Below are 19,303 nucleotides of genomic sequence, written 5' to 3'. Positions count from 1 at the left end.
AATGGGTCTCACCAAGCCGTCCGGCTTCGGTACCACAAACAGCGTGGAGTAATACCCCTTTCCCTGTTGTAGGAGGGGTACCTTGATTATCACTTGCTGGGAATACAGCTTGTGAATGGCTTCCAATACCGCCTCCCTGTCGGGGGTAGACGTTGGTAAAGCAGACTTCAGGAACCGGCGAGGGGGAGACGTCTCGAATTCCAATTTGTACCCCTGAGATACTACCTGCAGGATCCAGGGGTCCACTTGCGAGTGAGCCCACTGCGCGCTGAAATTCTTGAGACGGGCCCCCACCGTGCCTGAGTCCGCTTGTAAGGCCCCAGCGTCATGCTGAGGACTTGGCAGAAGCGGGGGAAGGCTTCTGTTCGTGGGAAGAAGCTGTCTGTTGCAGTCTTTTTCCCCTTCCTCTGCCCCGGGGCAGATATGAGTGGCCTTTTGCCCGCTTGCCCTTATGGGGACGAAAGGACTGAGCCTGAAAAGACGGTATCTTTTTCTGCTGCGAGGTGACTTGGGGTAAAAAGGTGGATTTCCCAGCCGTTGCCGTGGCCACCAGGTCCGATAGACCGCCCCCAAATAACTCCTCCCCTTTATACGGCAATACTTCCATATGCCGTTTGGAATCCGCATCCCCTGACCACTGTCGCGTCCATAATCCTCTTCTGGCAGAAATGGACATCGCACTTACTCTTGATGCCAGAGTGCAAATGTCTCTCTGTGCATCTCGCATATATAGGAATGCATCCTTTAAATGCTCTATAGTCAATAATATATTGTCCCTGTCCAGGGTATCAATATTTTCAGTCAGGGAATCCGACCAAGCCACCCCAGCACTGCACATCCAGGCTGAGGCGATTGCTGGTCGCAGTATAACACCAGTATGTGTGTATATACTTTTAAGGATATTTTCCAGCCTCCTATCTGCTGGCTCCATAAGGGCGGCCGTTTCTGGAGACGGTAACGCCACTTGTTTTGATAAGCGTGTGAGCGCCTTATCCACCCTAGGGGGTGTTTCCCAACGAGCCCTAACCTCTGGTGGGAAGGGATATAGTGCCAATAATTTTTTAGAAATTAGCAGTTTTTTGTCGGGGGTAACCCACGCTTCATCACACACTTCATTCAATTCATCTGATTCAGGAAAAACTACGGGTAGTTTTCACACCCCACATAATACCCCTTTTTGTGGTACTTGCAGTATCAGAGATGTGCAAAACCTCCTTCATTGCCGTGATCATGTAACGTGTGGCCCTACTGGAAAATACGTTTGTTTATTCACCGTCGACACTGGAGTCAGTGTCTGTGTCTGGGTCCGTGTCGACCCACTGAGGTAACGGGCGTTCAATAGCCCCTGACGGTGTTTGAGACGCCTGGACAGGCACTAACTGAGCTGCCGGCTGTCTCATGTCGTCAACAGTTTTCTGTAACGTGCCGACACTGTCACGTAATTCCTTAATTACGGCCATCCATTCAGGTGTCGACTCCCTAGGGGGTGACATCACCATTATAGGCAATTGCTCCGCCTCCACATCATTTTCCTCCTCATACATGTCGACACACACGTACCGACACCCAGCACACACACAGGGAATGCTCTGATAGAGGACAGGACCCACTTAGCCCCTTGGGGAGACAGAGGGAGAGTTTGCCAGCACACACCAGAGCGCTATATATGTATAGGGACAACCTTACAATAAGTGTCTATCCCTTATAGCTGCTTATATCTGTTATTTTGCCAAATAAGTGCCCCCCTCTCTTTTTTACCCTGTTTCTGTAGTTGCAGGATGCAGGGGAGATTCTGGGAGCCTTCCTACCAGCGGAGCTGTGTGGGAAAAATGGTGCTGTGTGCTGAGGAGATAGGCCCCGCCCCCTTCACGGCGGGCTCTTCTCCCGCTTTTTACTGGAAAACTGGCAGGGGTTAAATACATCCATATAGCCCAGGAGCTATATGTGATGTATTTTTTGCCAAATAAGGTAAATTCATTGCTTCCCAGGGCGCCCCCCCCCAGCGCCCTGCACCCTCAGTGACCGAAGTGTGAAGTGAGCTGAGAGCAATGGCGCACAGCTGCAGTGCTGTGCGCTACCTTATGAAGACAGGAAAGTCTTCTGCCGCCGATTTATGGACCTCTTCTTGCTTCAGCATCTGTAAGGGGGCCGGCGGCGCGGCTCCGGGACCCATCCATGGCTGGGCCTGTGATCGTCCCTCTGGAGCTAATGTCCAGTAGCCTAAGAAGCCCAATCCACTCTGCACGCAGGTGAGTTCGCTTCTTCTCCCCTTAGTCCCTCGATGCAGTGAGCCTGTTGCCAGCAGGTCTCACTGAAAATAAAAAACCTATTTAAACTTTTACTCTAAGCAGCTCCGGAGAGCCACCTAGATTGCACCCTTCTCGTTCGGGCACAAAATCTTAACTGAGGCTTGGAGGAGGGTCATAGGGGAGGAGCCAGTGCACACCAGCTAGTCCTAAAGCTTTTACTTTGTGCCCAGTCTCCTGCGGAGCCGCTATTCCCCATGGTCCTTTCGGAGTCCCCAGCATCCACTAGGACGTTAGAGAAATGTCTGTTAAAACCTTTACAGTATGGTGAAATCTTGGGAAAGAGAAAAAAAAAAAAACACAACAACTTGACAGCTACCAAGCGCCATTATAAAATATGGGGTGTGGTATGGAAGGTAGACAGTAACTAGGTAAACTGTGTCTAGGTCGACCACTATTGGTCAACAGGGTTTCTAGGTCGACAGGTCAAAAGGTCGACATGAGTTTTTTTAATGTTTTTTTTTTTGTGTCGTTTTCTAAGTACAATGACATGGAACCGACAGCACTCTATTCAATGCCAGGCCAAATCCGACAGGTTTGGCTCGGTCCCGACAGTGTCAATCCGACTTTTTTAAAAGTTGGATTGACATTGTTGGAAATGGGGCTAAAACCTGTTGTGTTTGGCCCCGCTTCCGACAATACACGGGGCTCGGCGTCTGAAGCCGGCGATCAGCATGTATTACAACAGCATTCCGACAAGTCGGATTTCCCGACTTGTCGGAAAAAATGAGCCCGGATTGAATAGGTCGGAACCCCATCCGATCTATTCCAGTCGGAAACTGCTGTATTTCCGCAAAGACGGCAGTTTCCGGCTCTAATTGAATACACCCCTTAGTCGCACACAGATGTATGTAAGTAATGAAAGCTCCAGTGGTCTATGTATGCTGGCAATGTAGCTTTGTTGCCTCTTGCCGTTTTTAGAGTAACTTTTGACAGAAGAACGTTTGCCGTGGCTATGTGGCAAGGATCCTGGCATTCCAAGGAAAATGCGCCAAGGTGCACCTGGAGCAACTGTTTATGAAGACACATCTGCAGCATTTTTGTTCCATCAGGTGTGATTGGACAGGACAGAGGTGATCTTTGGGTCTACCAGGCTGCAAGATGCATTGAAACAAAAAGTAGAAACATAGAATTTGATGGCAAATAAGAACCACTTGCCCATCTAGTCTGCCCCTTCCTTAACCTTCTTGTTACCTCAAACCGTATTAGTTCCTTGCTACTTTGTAAAGATATCCTTTTGTCTATCACAAGCATGTTTAAATTGCTCTACTGTCTTAGCCTCTATCACCTCTGATGGGAGGCTATTCTACTCTGCCACTAGCTTTTCTGTGTAGTAATTTTTCCAGAAGTTTCCACTTAACCTACCTCCCTCCAGTCTCCGTGCATGTTCTCCTGTTCTAATACTTTTCTAATAATAATAATAATAATTTCTTTGGAGAATTTCTCTATTGAGTACCTTGTTAAAACGGACTACATACTAGTAATCAGCGGCCAGAATGCAGACAGCGGGATCCAGGTCACCATTATGCCAGCAGCAAGAGTTTTATTGCCTCCCAACAAAACTCTTGATGTATTTGAAAGTTTCTATCATGTCCCCCCCTTACCCATCTGTGCTCCAAACTATACATGTTAAGATATTTTAGTCTTTCTGGGTATGTTTTGTGATGTAGGTCATACACAATTTAAATTGCCCTTCTTGGTATATTCTCTAATGTATTTATATCCTTCTGGAGATATGGTCTCCAGAACGCAACCCAGTATTCTAGTTGATGTCGTACCAAACACCTATACAGTGGCATTATTACACAGTCGAGTCACATTATCATGACCACCAGCTAATGGCCAGAGTAGCCGCCGTGTGCGGCATGGACAGCAGCTAGACGGGCTGAACTGTCATTTTAGACACGTCTGGTAGCCCCAGGTTCATTTTGACGATGAGCTGCTCCACTGTACTGCGTTCAACGGAACGTGGTGCTTGGCAGTCTCCACGTCGGTTATTCGCAATGGTGCTATTTGTCCAGCTACGATACACCTTCACCAAAGCAGCATGCGAACAGTTCAAAACTGCGCTGTTTCAGACATACTGCCACCCTTGTCCAAAAAGCCAATCATCATCACTTTTTGCAACTCTGACAGCAACAGTGATGTGTGCAGATAGCCTATCGCACACCTTATATACCCATCAAGCCAGCGCACGACACACGACATACTTCATGGGCTACGCGCTGTCGACGTCAAATGTAGGAGGTGGTCATAATAATGTGACTCGATCATGTGCTTCTGTCTTTCTGCTACTGATTCCTCTCCCAATGCAAACAAGCATCAAACTTGCCTCTCTCATTGCTTTCTTACATTGCTTGCCTTCCTTTACGTCACCTGAAATAGTGACACCTAGACCCAATTTCCTCCTCTGTAATTTCCATTATATAGTGCCATTAATAGTATACGTAGCCTTTGGATTTTTGAGACCCAAGTGCATGATTTGCATTTTTTTTACATTAAACTGGAGTCGTTACTCTTTTCTTTTTTTTATTACTACTACTAATATTATGGAAAGGCTTCACTTGGCCTGAGTCAAGGTCACTGGTTTCCTAGTCTGTCTGTTAATTTAAACAACCATTGATAGACCCATTATTTTCCATAGGCTATAGGGAAATGCAGCTTCTCCTCCCTGAAAGTTTGCATTATTAAGAAACAGCAAATGTACAGATATATACGGGTACACTTTAAATCCATAACTTAAAATACAGTATGCCATCTCTTCCTAGTAGTCAGAAGGAGAGAATTAGAAATAATGGACAGTAAAACCTCACAGTCTAAAGCATGAAGAAATGTGGGAAGATCCATACAGTATTTGGCACAAACTAATGTTTGGGAGAGGTATGAGCATAATTCTCATTATCATGTAGCCATTCCTGAATGTAATGGAGTTGTGCAGAATAGTTGTAAAGTTACAGGTTAGACAAGTTAACTCCTCTGATAAAACTAGGTTGCTGAAGTTTTTAATAAATCAATTTGCCCTAATAATAAGAATTTACTTACCGATAATTCTATTTCTCATAGTCCGTAGTGGATGCTGGGAACTCCGAAAGGACCATGGGGAATAGCGGCTCCGCAGGAGACTGGGCACAAAAGTAAAAGCTTTAGGACTAGCTGGTGTGCACTGGCTCCTCCCCCTATGACCCTCCTCCAAGCCTCAGTTAGGATACTGTGCCCGGACGAGCGTACACAATAAGGAAGGATTTTGAATCCCGGGTAAGACTCATACCAGCCACACCAATCACACCGTACAACCTGTGATCTGAACCCAGTTAACAGCATGATAACAGAGGAGCCTCTGAAAAGATGGCTCACAACAATAATAACCCGATTTTTGTAACTATGTACAAGTATTGCAGACAATCCGCACTTGGGATGGGCGCCCAGCATCCACTACGGACTATGAGAAATAGAATTATCGGTAAGTAAATTCTTATTTTCCCTGACGTCCTAGTGGATGCTGGGAACTCCGAAAGGACCATGGGGATTATACCAAAGCTCCCAAACGGGCGGGAGAGTGCGGATGACTCTGCAGCACCAATTGAGAGAACTCCAGGTCCTCCTCAGCCAGGGTATCAATTTTGTAGAATTTTACAAACGTATTTGCTCCTGACCAAGTAGCTGCTCGGCAAAGTTGTAAAGCCGAGACCCCTCGGGCAGCCGCCCAAGATGAGCCCATCTTCCTTGTGGAGTGGGCATTTACAGATTTTTGGCTGTGGCAGGCCTGCCACAGAATGTGCAAGCTGAATTGTACTACAAATCCAACGAGCAATAGTCTGCTTAGAAGCAGGAGCACCCAGCTTGTTGGGTGCATACAGGATAAACAGCGAGTCAGATTTTCTGACTCCAGCCGTCCTGGAAACATATATTTTCAGGGCCCTGACAACGTCTAGCAACTTGGAGTCCTCCAAGTCCCTAGTAGCCGCAGGCACCACAATAGGTTGGTTCAGGTGAAACGCTGAAACCACCTTAGGGAGAAACTGAGGACGAGTCCTCAATTCCGCCCTGTCCGAATGGAAAATCAGATAAGGGCTTTTACAGGATAAAGCCGCCAATTCTGACACGCGCCTGGCCCAGGCCAGGGCCAACAGCATGACCACTTTCCATGTGAGATATTTTAACTCCACAGATTTAAGTGGTTCAAACCAATGTGACTTTTTGGAACCCAAAAACTACATTGAGATCCCAAGGTGCCACTGGAGGCACAAAAGGAGGCTGTATATGCAGTACCCCTTTTACAACGTCTGAACTTCAGGGACTGAAGCTAGTTCTTTTTGGAAGAAAATTGACAGGGCCGAAATTTGAACCTTAATGGACCCCAATTTCAGGCCCATAGACACTCCTGTTTGCAGGAAATGTAGGAATCGACCCAGTTGAATTTCCTCCGTCGGGCCTTACTGGCCTCGCACCACGCAACATATTTTCGCCAAATACGGTGATAATGTTTTGCGGTTACATCCTTCCTGGCTTTGATCAGGATAGGGATGACCTCATCCGGAATGCCTTTTTTTCTTCAGGATCCGGCGTTCAACCGCCATGCCGTCAAACGCAGTCGCGGTAAGTCTTGGAACAGACAGGGTCCTTGCTGAAGCAGGTCCCTTCTTAGAGGTAGAGGCCACGGATCCTCCGTGAGCATCTTTTGAAGTTCCGGTTACCAAGTCCTTCTTGGCCAATCCGGAGCAACGAATATAGTGCTTACTCCTCTCCATCTTATCAATCTCAGTACCTTGGGTATGAGGCAGATGAGGGAACACATACACTGACTGGTACACCCACGGTGTTACCAGAGCGTCTACAGCTATTGCCTGAGGGTCACTTGACCTGGCGCAATACCTGTCGAGTTTTTCCCAACGGTTTATAATTTACGTGGGTGACTGCCGTGATGTTGTCCGACTGGATCAACACCGGCTGACCTTGAAGCAGAGGTCTTGCTAAGCTTAGAGCATTGTAAATGGCCCTTAGCTTCAGGATATTTATGTGAAGTGATGTCTCCAGGCTTGACCATAAGCCCTGGAAAATCCTTCCCTGTGTGACTGCTCCCCAGCCTTGCAGGCTGGCATCCGTGGTCACCAGGACCCAGTCCTGAATGCCGAATCTGCGGCCCTCTAGAAGATGAGCACTCTGCAACCACCACAGGAGGGACACCCTTGTTCTTGGTGACAGGGTTATCCGCTGATGCATCTGAAGATGCGACCCGGACCATTTGTCCAGCAGGTCCCACTGGAAAGTTCTTGCGTGGAATCTGCCGAATGGGATTGCTTCGTAGGAAGCCACCATTTTTTCCAGAACCCTTGTGCATTGATGCACTGAGACTTGGCTCGGTTTTAGGAGGTTCCTGACTAGCTCGGATCACTCCCTGGCTTTCTCCTCCGGGAGAAACACCTTTTTCTGGACTGTGTCCAGGATCATCCCTAGGAACAGAAGACGAGTCGTCGGAACCAGCTGCGATTTTGGAATATTGAGAATCCAATCGTGCTGCCGCAACACTACCTGAGATAGTGCTACACCGACCTCCAACTGTTCCCTGGATCTTACCCTTATCAGGGAATCGTCCAAGTAAGGGATAACTAAAATTCCCTTCCTTCGAAGGAATATCATCATTTCGGCCATTACCTTGGTAAAGACCCGGGGTGCCGTGGACCATCCATACGGCAGCGTCTGAACTGATAGTGACAGTTCTGTACCATAAACCTGAGGTACCCTTGGTGAGAAGGGTAAATTTGGACATGAAGGTAAGCATCCTTGATGTCCCGAGACATCATGTAGTCCCCTTCTTCCAGGTTCGCAATCACTGCTCTGAGTGACTCAATCTTGAATTTGAACCTCTGTATGTAAGTGTTCAAAGATTTTAGATTTAGAATCGGTCTCACTGAGCCGTCCGGCTTCGGTACCACAACAGTGTGGAATAATACCCCGTTCCCTGTTGCAGGAGGGGTACCTTGATTATCACCTGCTGGGAATACAGCTTGTGAATGGCTTCCAAAACTGTCTCCCTGTCAGAAGAAGACCTCGGTAAAGCCGACTTTAGGAAACGGCGAGGGGGAGACGTCTCGAATTCCAATTTGTACCCCTGAGATACCTGAAGGATCCAGGGGTCTACTTGCGAGTGAGCCCACTGCGCGCTGAAATTCATTGAGACGGGCCCCCACCGTGCCTGATTCTGCTTGTAAAGCCCCAGCGTCATACTGAGGGCTTGGCAGAGGCGGGAGAGGGTTTCTGTTCCTGGGAACTGGCTGATTTCTGCAGCCTTTTTCCTCTCCCTCTGTCACGGGGCAGAAATGAGGAACCTTTTGCCCGCTTGTCCACGAAAAGACTGCGCCTGATAATACGGCGTCTTCTCATGTTGAGAGGCGACCTGGGGTACAAACGTGGATTTCCCAGCTGTTGCCGTGGCCACCAGGTCTGAAAGACCGACCCCAAATAACTCCTCCCCTTAATAAGGCAATACTTCCAAATGCCGTTTGAAATACGCATCACCTGACCACTGTCGTGTCCATAACCCTCTACTGGTAGAAATGGACAACGCACTTAGACTTGATGCCAGTCGGCAAATATTCCGCTGTGCATCACGCATATATAGAAATGCATCTTTTAAATGCTCTATAGGCAAAAATATACTGTCCCTATCTAGGGTATCAATATTTTCAGTCAGGGAATCCGACCACGCCAACCCAGCACTGCACATCCAGGCTGAGGCGATTGCTGGTCGCAGTATAACACCAGTATGTGTGTAAATACATTTTAGGATACCCTCCTGCTTTCTATCAGCAGGATCCTTAAGGGCGGCCATCTCAGGAGAGGGTAGAGCCCTTACAAGCGTGTGAGCGCTTTATCCACCCTAGGGGGTGTTTCCCAACGCACCCTAACCTCTGGCGGGAAAGGATATAATGCAAATAACATTTTAGAAATTATCAGTTGTTATCGGGGGAAACCCACGCATCATCACACACCTCATTTAATTTCTCAGATTCAGGAAAACTACAGGTAGTTTTTCCTCACCGAACATAATACCCCTTTTTGGTGGTACTCGTATTATCAGAAATGTGTAAAACATTTTTCATTGCCTCAATCATGTAACGTGTGGCCCTACTGGAAGTCACATTTGTCTCTTCACCGTCGACACTGGAGTCAGTATCCGTGTCGGCGTCTATATCTGCCATCTGAGGTAACGGGCGCTTTAGAGCCCCTGACGGCCTATGAGACGTCTGGACAGGCACAAGCTGAGTAGCCGGCTGTCTCATGTCAACCACTGTCTTTTATACAGAGCTGACACTGTCACGTAATTAATTCCAACAGTTCATCCACTCAGGTGTCGACCCCCTAGGGGGTGACATCACTATTACAGGCAATCTGCTGCGTCTCCACATCATTTTTCTCCTCATACATGTCGACACAAACGTACCGACATACAGCACACACACAGGGAATGCTCTGATAGAGGACAGGACCCCACTAGCCCTTTGGGGAGACAGAGGGAGAGTTTGCCAGCACACACCAGAGCGCTATATATATACAGGGATAACCTTATATAAGTGTTTTTCCCCTTATAGCTACTGTATCTTTAATACTGCGCGTAATCAGTGCCCCCCCTCTCTTTTTTAACCCTTTCTGTAGTGTAGTGACTGCAGGGGAGAGCCAGGGAGCTTCCCTCCAACGGAGCTGTGAGGGAAAATGGCGCCAGTGTGCTGAGGAGATAAGGCCGCCGATAAGGGGGCGGAGCCTATCTCCCGTTTTTCTATGTATTCTGGCAGGGGTTAAATGCATCCATATAGCCCAGGAGCTATATGTGATGTATTTTTTGCCATCTAAGGTATTTTTATTGCGTCTCAGGGCGCCCCCCCAGCGCCCTGCACCCTCAGTGCACGGAGTGTGAAGTGTGCTGAGAGCAATGGCGCACAGCTGCGGTGCTGTGCGCTACCTTATTGAAGACAGGACGTCTTCTGCCGCCGATTTTCCGGACCTCTTCTGCTCTTCTGGCTCTGTAAGGGGGACGGCGGCGCGGCTCTGGGACCCATCCATGGCTGGGCCTGTGATCGTCCCTGTGGAGCTAATGTCCAGTAGCCTAAGAAGCCCAATCCACTCTGCACGCAGGTGAGTTCGCTTCTTCTCCCCTTAGTCCCTCGATGCAGTGAGCCTGTTGCCAGCAGGACTCACTGAAAATAAAAAACCTAATTTAAACTTTTACTCTAAGCAGCTCAGGAGAGCCACCTAGATTGCACCCTTCTCGTTCGGGCACAAAAATCTAACTGAGGCTTGGAGGAGGGTCATAGGGGGAGGAGCCAGTGCACACCAGCTAGTCCTAAAGCTTTTACTTTTGTGCCCAGTCTCCTGCGGAGCCGCTATTCCCCATGGTCCTTTCGGAGTTCCAAGCATCCACTAGGACGTCAGAGAAAGGGAGATACCTCCAACCCACTGAGTCCCTGGCACATGCTTTTATAGCGACCTTGACATTAAGACTGTATAAAAAGCTTAAATCCTCCCGATAATGTACCCCTAAATAAGTTATAAACTTAGACTCCCGCCGGATAAGCAAATCACGTGCCCAGGCTAGTTTCCTATAAGACGGTTTAAGATATATAGCAACTCTGATTTATCAAAATTAATTTAATCCAGAAACTAACAAAATCTGAGAGTTTTTGCATTAAAGGACTAAGGGAAGATTTGGGATTTGTTACCACTCTCTTGACCATTCCTCTAGTCTACCTAGATCCTCAATCATTTGTTTTACCCCTCCTGGTGCGTCTAATCTGTTGCATATCATTGTATCATCTGCAAAAAGGCACACTTTCCCTTTAATGCCATTTGCAAGGTCACCAACAAAGCTATTAAAAAGCATTGGCCCACGCACAGATCCCTGGGGTACCCCCGTGGTAACCTTCTCTTCTGTGAAAGCACTCTATTTACTACAACTCTATTTTCTATCTTGCTGCCAAGATCTTATCCACTCAACCATCTTAGTATCCAATCCGAAGCTTTCCAGTTTATTTAACAGTGTGTGATGTGATAGTGTCAGAAGCCTTACTAAAGTCTAGGGGGTATATGCAATTGCGGTCGAATTCCCGAAATTGTCGAAAAACTGGACTTTTTCGCCAAAAAAAAAAAAAAATTCGACAATGCAATTCAGTACTTTCCGTCAAAAAAACGGACTTTCAAAATTCGAGTTTTTGAAATTCGACATTTGTCAAATTCGACTTTTCTGCAATGGTACAAATGCGGCAATTCGACAACAGTATATTCAATTGAAGTTTGGAAATTCGACAACAGTGCTTTTAGACAGTAAATTCGTCATTTTCAATCCGCCACACTTTGGTGGGGGAATCTAATAAAAAAATTTTAAAACATGTTTTTTTTGGTGTTTTTTTATTGGTAATAGCATATCTATTTATATTAGAAGGGATTAGGTACTTGGTTTGTCTTTTTGGGTTTGTCTTTTTGGGAGGCACAAGTATTATTTATATATTTTTAAAAATATTATTATTTTTTTTTAAATGGAATGGTAAAATCCCGAAAAAAAATGGCGTGGGGTCCCCCCTCCAAAGCATAACCAGCCTCGGGCTCTTCGAGCCGGTCCTGGTTCTAAAAATCCGGGGGGAAAATGGACAGGGGATCCCCCGTATTTTTAAAACCAGCACCGGGCTCTGCGCCTGGTGCAAAAAATACGGGGGACAAAAAGAGTAGGGGTCCCCCGTATTTTTTACACCAGCATCGGGCTCCACTAGCTGGACAGATAATGCCACAGCCGGGGGTCACTTTTATACAGCGCCCTGCGGCCGTGGCATTAAATATTCAACTAGTCACCCCTGGCCGGGGTACCCTGGGGGAGTGGGGACCCCTTCAATCAAGGGGTCCCCAGCCACCCAAGGGCCAGGGGTGAAGCCCGAGGCTGTCCCCCCCCCCCCATCCAAGGGCTGCGGATGGGGGGCTGATAGCCTTGAGAAAATGACAAGAATATTGGTTTTTCCTGTAGTACTACAAGTCCCAGCAAGCCTCCCCCGCAAGCTGGTACTTGGAGAACCACAAGTACCAGCATGCGGGAGAAAAACGGGCCCGCTGGTACCTGTAGTACTACTGGAAAAAAAATACCCAAATAAAAACAGGAGACACACACCTTGAGAGTAAAACTTTATTGCACACCTGCCGACACACACATACTTACCTATGTTGACCCGCCGACTGCCACGTCTCCTGATCCGACGATCCGGGGAACCTGTGAATAAAATTATACTCACTTCAATCCAGTGTCCAGATATAAATCCTCATACTTGGCAAAACATATAAACGAACACCTGGACCAGCGGACTGAAAGGTGTCCCATGTTTTCACATGGGACCCCTTTCCCCGAATGCCGGGACCCCACTTGACTCCTGTCACAGAGGTCCCTTCAGCCAATCAGGAAGCGCTACTTCGTTGCACTCACCTGATTGGCTGTATGCGCGTGTGACCTCAGACAGCGCATCGCAAAGCCTCTCCATTACTTTCAATGGTGGGAACTTTGCAGTCAGCGGTGGGGTGACCTCACTGCTGACGCAAAGTTCCCACCATTGAGTATAATGGAGAGGCTTTGCGATGCGCTGTCTGACAGCTCAGACGTGCAGCCAATCAGCAGAGTGCCAGGACGTTGCGCTCGCTGATTGGCTTAAGAGACCTTTCTGTGACAGCAGTCACGGGGGGGGGGGGGGGGTCTCTGCATTCGGGGGAAGGGGTTCCATGTGTAAACATGGGACCCCTTTCAGTCCGCTGGTCCGGGTGTTCGTTTATTTGTTTTGCCAAGTACGAGGATTTATATCTGGACACTGGATTGAGGTGAGTATAATTTTATTCACAGGTACCCCGGATCGTCGGATCAGGAGACGTGGCAGTCGGCGGGTCAACATAAGTACGTGTAAGTATGTGTGTGTCGGCAGGTGTGCAATAAAGTTTTACTCTCAAGGTGTGTGTCCTGTTTTTATTTGGGTATTTTTTTTCCAGTAGTACTACAGGTACCAGCGGGCCCGTTTTTCTCCCGCATGCTGGTACTTGTGGTTCTCCAAGTACCAGCTTGCGGGGGAGGCTTGCTGGGACTTGTAGTACTATAGGAAAAAACAATATTCTTGTCATTTTCTCAAGGCTATCAGCCCCCCATCCGCAGCCCTTGGATTGGGGGGGGGGGGGGGAGACAGCCTCGGGCTTCACCCCTGGCCCTTGGGTGGCTGGGGGAGGGGGGAACCCTTGATTGAAGGGGTCCCCACTCCCCCAGGGTACCCCGGCCAGGGGTGACTAGTTGGATATTTAATGCCACGGCCGCAGGGCGCTGTATAAAAGTGACCCCCGGCTGTGGCATTATCTGTCCAGCTAGTGGAGCCCGATGTCAGTGTAAAAAATACGGGGGACCCCTACTCTTTTTGTCCCCCGTATTTTTTGCACCAGCACCAGGCGCAGAGCCCGGTGCTGGTTTTAAAAATACGGGGGATCCCCTGTCCATTTTCCCCCCGGATTTTTAGAACCAGGACCAGCTCGAATAGCCCGAGGCTGGTTATGCTTTGGAGGGGGGACCCCACGCCATTTTTTTCCGTGTTTTTTCCCGTTTTTAAAAAATCGGAACAAAATCCGTCAAATCGGCCGTTTTTCGTCAGCGGGACTGTCGAATCCGTTTTTTATTGAATATGGTCAATTTCGGCACCCACTTGCCGAAATTAGACTGTCGAATTGTGTCGAATTGAAAAACGGGCGAAAAATTGCCGCGATTCGCCGCTAATTGCATATACCCCTAGATATGCTACATTTACCACCCCCCCCCCCATTCTTAAAAATGTAGGATTTTATCACTAACATTTCTGTTTCACATCCTCATTTCCAAATGCACCCCAAAATTATTTTGTATGCAATTTGTATTTTTATATATAAAAATCACTCTCTACATAGCGCTCCATTTGAGCAAATACAGTAATATGGCAGAAATGAGTACATATATGCCTCTTCCTAGGCACAGTCCTTATGCTGAATCTCACTAGTGAGACTCTCAGAAATGAAATCATAAATGGATACAGGGAATATAGGACTCGACTTTTCAAACAGGTTTTACATTTCTCTATAGTAAAAAAGGTAATTAAAATGGGCAATTGCTGGGAGAACATGCTCTGTATAAACTGTGCTGTGGTCTCTGGAGTGTGATACATATGTGTTATATTTCATTTTACAGAGCCTGCTTTTTGTGATTGATACCAAATTTCAATTCTAACTCACAGTTTCATTACTTTCCCACTTTTCTGAGGTGCTTTTATCTTGGTTTACAATGTATCCAGGAGGAAGCCAGTTTACGGGTGGATCGAATATGGACACGACCATGCAGCTCGGCGAGCCTTTCTTCTTCCCGAGACGGTACAGGTTACAGTTACTGACCTGGCGGGGAAATAGAAGCAGTGGTCAGTCCCAAAGGAGGGGATCACAGAAATGGACTTTACACATTGCTATACTCATCTGTACTATAGGTCAGTTCTAGATATAAAAGTGATAATCCATAAACATCTAGAGCCTGATTCAGAGGTGCAGTACCGTGATTCAGAGGTGCAGTACCGTGATTCAGAGGTGCAGTACCGTGATTCAGAGGTGCAGTACCGTGATTCAGAGGTGCAGTACCGTGATTCAGAGGTGCAGGCCGTTGCATATGCAGCTGTAATTTCAATCACAGGGTACTTGCGAATATAGGCCAATGACTCAGCCACTGTCTTGTGCGCTGAGAAATCCATTGCCAGCATCTCGCATCCGCCGCTCATGTACATAGGTGGAAACATCAGCTACTGCACGCTGGCAGGGAGCTACCCGCCACGTCCCGCGTTCGCAGCAGCTGCATGTAAAATCACGCAGTGGCTGCGGCCCACACCCTGCCTGCATTGTCCAGACCGCGCCACTCCAACGGCGTTCTAACGCTGTTGGAAAGCGCCCTCCAGCCTCTGCCTGTCAATCAGGCAGAGGCGATCGCAGCCCAGAGATAATTTTAGCATCTCACTGGGCTCCCGGGGTGCGCAAGCGCATTCCACAAAGTAATTCAGACTGCGATCGCTCCAGTCTGAATTACCCCCCAAGATCGGCCAGTGCAAGGGCTCCGTTTTGTGCAGACCTCTTCCTGGAGTACACATACCGTTTATACTAAGTGGTACAGCGTATGTGCTTCTGGACGATACTGTCACGGTGATTGACAAAGGAGATCAATAAACAGTGTTTTCATTATTACATATTTACCCAGCGCAAAAATAAAACGGTAGAAAGACACAAATGTCTGAGCAGAGGCTGCTTTAACCTAGGTTTACCATACTATTCCTTTAACCCAGGACAGCTTTCACTGCCCCCTCCCTCCAGTTTGGAAAATTGTACGGAGAGAAGAGGAAACATGAAATAAACATTCAGGAGGAACCATACACGCCATGGCGTAGAACGTTAATTTCGAAAACTATCAAACTGTAATCTTAAACAGAAAACCAGATTAAAGCAAATTAACAAGAACATACAGGCAGGCAGCACCGAGGTGGGCTTCTAGTGTCCCCGAGTGGATTCAGAGAAGTAGATTTATTGGTAAGTACCAAAATCCTCTCTTCTCTGTCATCCACTAGAGGACACTGGAATACTAAACAGCTGGGGACGTCCCAAAGATACTCCCACCGGCGGGAGTGCTGTCTGAGGCCTGGAGAACCAACCGGCCAAAAGTAGAATCTTTAGCCACAAACGTGTCAAACTTGTAAAAATGAGCGAACGTGTGAGCAGAAGACCACGTTGCAGATCTACAAAGTTGTCCCGTAGAGGCTCCTCTGGCAGCCGCCCAAGAGGCTCCTACCGACCTGGTGGTATGAACACCCACACGAAACGGAACACTCTTACCACTAGAGACATACTCTTACCACTAGAGACATAAGCCTGTCTAATTGTGAGTCTCGTCCATCTTGACAGTTTGTTTTGTAGCCGGCCAACCACTTTTTGGCCCATTATACAATACAAACAAAAACATCTGACCGTCTGAGGGAACTAGTTGCCCGTACATAAACTCTTAGTGCCCTGACTACATCCAGCGAATTGACACCATCCGACATCTGAAAAGACGGGACCACAATAGGTTGGTTGATGTGAAAACTCGAAACCACCTTGGGTAGAAACTCCGCCTTAGTACGAAGTTCTGCCCTATCCTCGTGGAAAACCAAAAAAGGACTTTTGCAAGACAATTCAAGCAACAAAACAGTCTTCCAGGACACATTTAAGGTCTGCTCTTTTCAAAGGTTCGAAAGGGTCAGACCTTAAAAATTCTAAAACCAGGTTTAAATCCCTCGGAGCTGTGGGGGACGAAAGTGTGGATGTAGTCTCAACACTCCCTGCAAAAATGTCTGTACTTCCTGTATGGAAGCCAGACATTATAGAAAAAAAATTGAAAGGGCCCGAGACCTGAACCTCTAAAGATCCCAACCTCAAAGCTCCTTCCAAACCAGCTTGAAGAAAACACAACAATTTGTTAAGACAAAACTGTCTGGGGTTCCAACTCCTAGGCTGGCACCAATCGATGCATCTATTCCAAATTCTATGACAGTGAGCCGCAGTAACCGGCTTTATTGCTGCTAACATTATAGGGATAGCGGAACTGGGAATGTCCTTTTCCCGTAGTATCTTGGCCTCAAGAGCCACGCCGTTAAATGAAGGCGGTTCAGATCTGGGTGCAGGAATGGACCCTGTGACAACAGATCTTCCCGCTGCTGCAACCTCCAAGGCTCCTCCGCTAGGAGACTACTCAGATCCAAGTACCAACTTCTGCAAGGCCAGTCCAGTGCTATCAGGATTACCCACGCTCTTTCCTGTTTTACCTTCTTTTATACTCGTGGTAGGAGAGAAAATAGTGGAAATATGTATACCAGATCGTAAGGCCAGTGAATCGACAGTGCATGCACTGCCTCTGCTGCTGGCTCTCATGTCCTGGTCGCATATCTTGGAAGTCGACGTTTGTGTCGGGATGCCATTAGATCCACGTTTGGTAACAACCACCTTCTTACTACTGCGTTGAAGACTTGGGGGTGTAGACTCCACTCTCCTGGGTGCATGTCTTGGCGGCTGAGATAATACGCCTCCCAGTTGTCTAGTCCGGGAATGAAGACTGCCAACAGAATTATGTCACGCATTTCCGACCAATACAGAATCTTTGTAGCTTCCGTTAAGGCCATCCGACTCTACGTTACTCCCTGACAGTTTATATAAGCCGCCGCTGTGACATTGTCGGATTGTATCCTCACGTGCTGATTTCGTACTAGACTCTACACTTGAAGGAGCGCATTGTAGATAGCTTGAAGTTCCAGCACATTTATTGGGAGACTGCTCTCATACTGGGAAAATCTCCCCTGAAACTGGTGTTTGTCCACTACTGCGCCCCAACCTCTGAAACTTGCATCCGTCGTCAAAATTATCCAATTCCAAATTCCGAAACGCTTACCCAATGCTAGGTTTCTGTGGATCGACCACCAAAATCAATGAAATTCTGGTTTGAGACCACAGGCGAATCTTCCTGTGAAGAAATGAATGCATGCCTGCCCCCTGTGACATCAGGTCCATCTGAAACGTTCTTGAGTGAAATCTGCCGTACTGAATCGCTTCAAAAGATGCTACCATCTTCCCCAGAAGCTGTATGCAAAGGTGTAGAGACACCATCTGATTTTGCAAGACCTGTTGAACCATGTGGCCGATGTCTTGAATCTTGTCCTCTGGTAGAAAGACCATTAGTTGAGTCGTGTCCAGAACCAGACCCAAGAACTGAATTCTTTGGGATGGAAGCAAGTTGGATTTCTTGAAGTTGGCCATCCAGCTGTGTCAAGTTAGGACATGATGAGTCAGTCAATCTTGCACCCCTGATCAAAATCTCTGGAGACGGGGCCTTGATCAAAAGATTGTCCAGGTACGGTATTATCGTTACCCCCATAGATCGTAATTTTGCTGCCATGACCGCCATGATCTTTGTGAAGCTCCTTGGAGCAGAGGACAGACCGAACGGTAGCGCTCTGAATGGATAGTGGTCCTTCTCCACAACAAACCTCAGATACGCTTGATGTGGCGTCCAAATTGGAACATGGAGGTACGCGTCCTTTATGTCCATAGATACCATGAATTCCTCTTGTTCCAACCCTGCTATGACTGACTGTATCGATTTCATCATGAAACTGAAAAATTTAAGAAATTGGTTTAACACCTTCAGGTTTAGAATGGGTTTGACCGACCCATCTGGATTGGGTACCACAAAGAGATTTGAATAAAAACCCGTTCCTCTTTGTGGTACCGGTACTGGGACTATGACCTCTGACAGGATCAACCTTTGGATAGCTAATTTCAATGCCCTTGACTTTTGGAGCACTGAGGTAGACCCGTTGTAAAGTATTGACTGTGAGGACGTATGAGAAACTCTATTCTGTAACCCTGGGATACAATATTGTTGACCCAGATCTCTAGAGTGGTTTCAGCCCAGGCTTCCCGAAACCCTGTCAACTGGGAGCCCACCCTGGGAGATCCAAGATAAGCTGGGAGACCGTCACGCCACGGATTTTTCCGTGGGCTTAGAGTCCTGTTTTCTGTTTGCTGACTGGGGATATTGTCCTCCAAAAGCCTCTACCTCTGGCACGAAAGGATTGAGTTCTGAATGAAGTGAAGGTCGGTCCTGAATAACTTTGTCTGACCGTCTGTGTAGTTCTAGGGTATAAAGTAGGCAAGAAAGATTATTTTCCAGCCGTGGCCTTTGAGATCCATTTGTCTAATTCTGGACCAAACAAAGTATTCCCTACAGAGGGAATGGCCTCTACGGCCTTCTTAGAGTCCGAATCCACTTTTATTTTATGCCTCTCCGAGCCATAAAATACGTCTTGCCGATACTGCTGAAGCTTAAATATGAGATGCTATTCTCGTAGCTTCTTTTGCGGCTTGGCAAAGATAAGAGGCCAATTCATGGATATGCTCCGCTAAGCGAG

The 19,303-nt window shown here is 47.4% G+C and overlaps 1 protein-coding gene across 1 annotated transcript in view; it reads right to left on the bottom strand.

Annotated features, from left to right (window-relative positions):
• DICER1 (dicer 1, ribonuclease III) overlaps positions 1–19,303 on the bottom strand; it is a 222,538-nt gene that overhangs the window by 56,136 nt on the left and 147,099 nt on the right. Inside the window, exon 24 of the mRNA XM_063946538.1 lies at positions 14,568–14,723. Within this exon, the coding sequence (XP_063802608.1) occupies positions 14,568–14,723 (156 nt within the window). The remainder of the gene's footprint in view (positions 1–14,567; positions 14,724–19,303) is intronic.

The sequence above is a fragment of the Pseudophryne corroboree genome, chromosome 12, assembly GCF_028390025.1.
Source record: "Pseudophryne corroboree isolate aPseCor3 chromosome 12, aPseCor3.hap2, whole genome shotgun sequence".
NCBI lineage: Eukaryota > Metazoa > Chordata > Amphibia > Anura > Myobatrachidae > Pseudophryne > Pseudophryne corroboree.
This window is presented reverse-complemented; position numbering and strand designations above follow the sequence as displayed.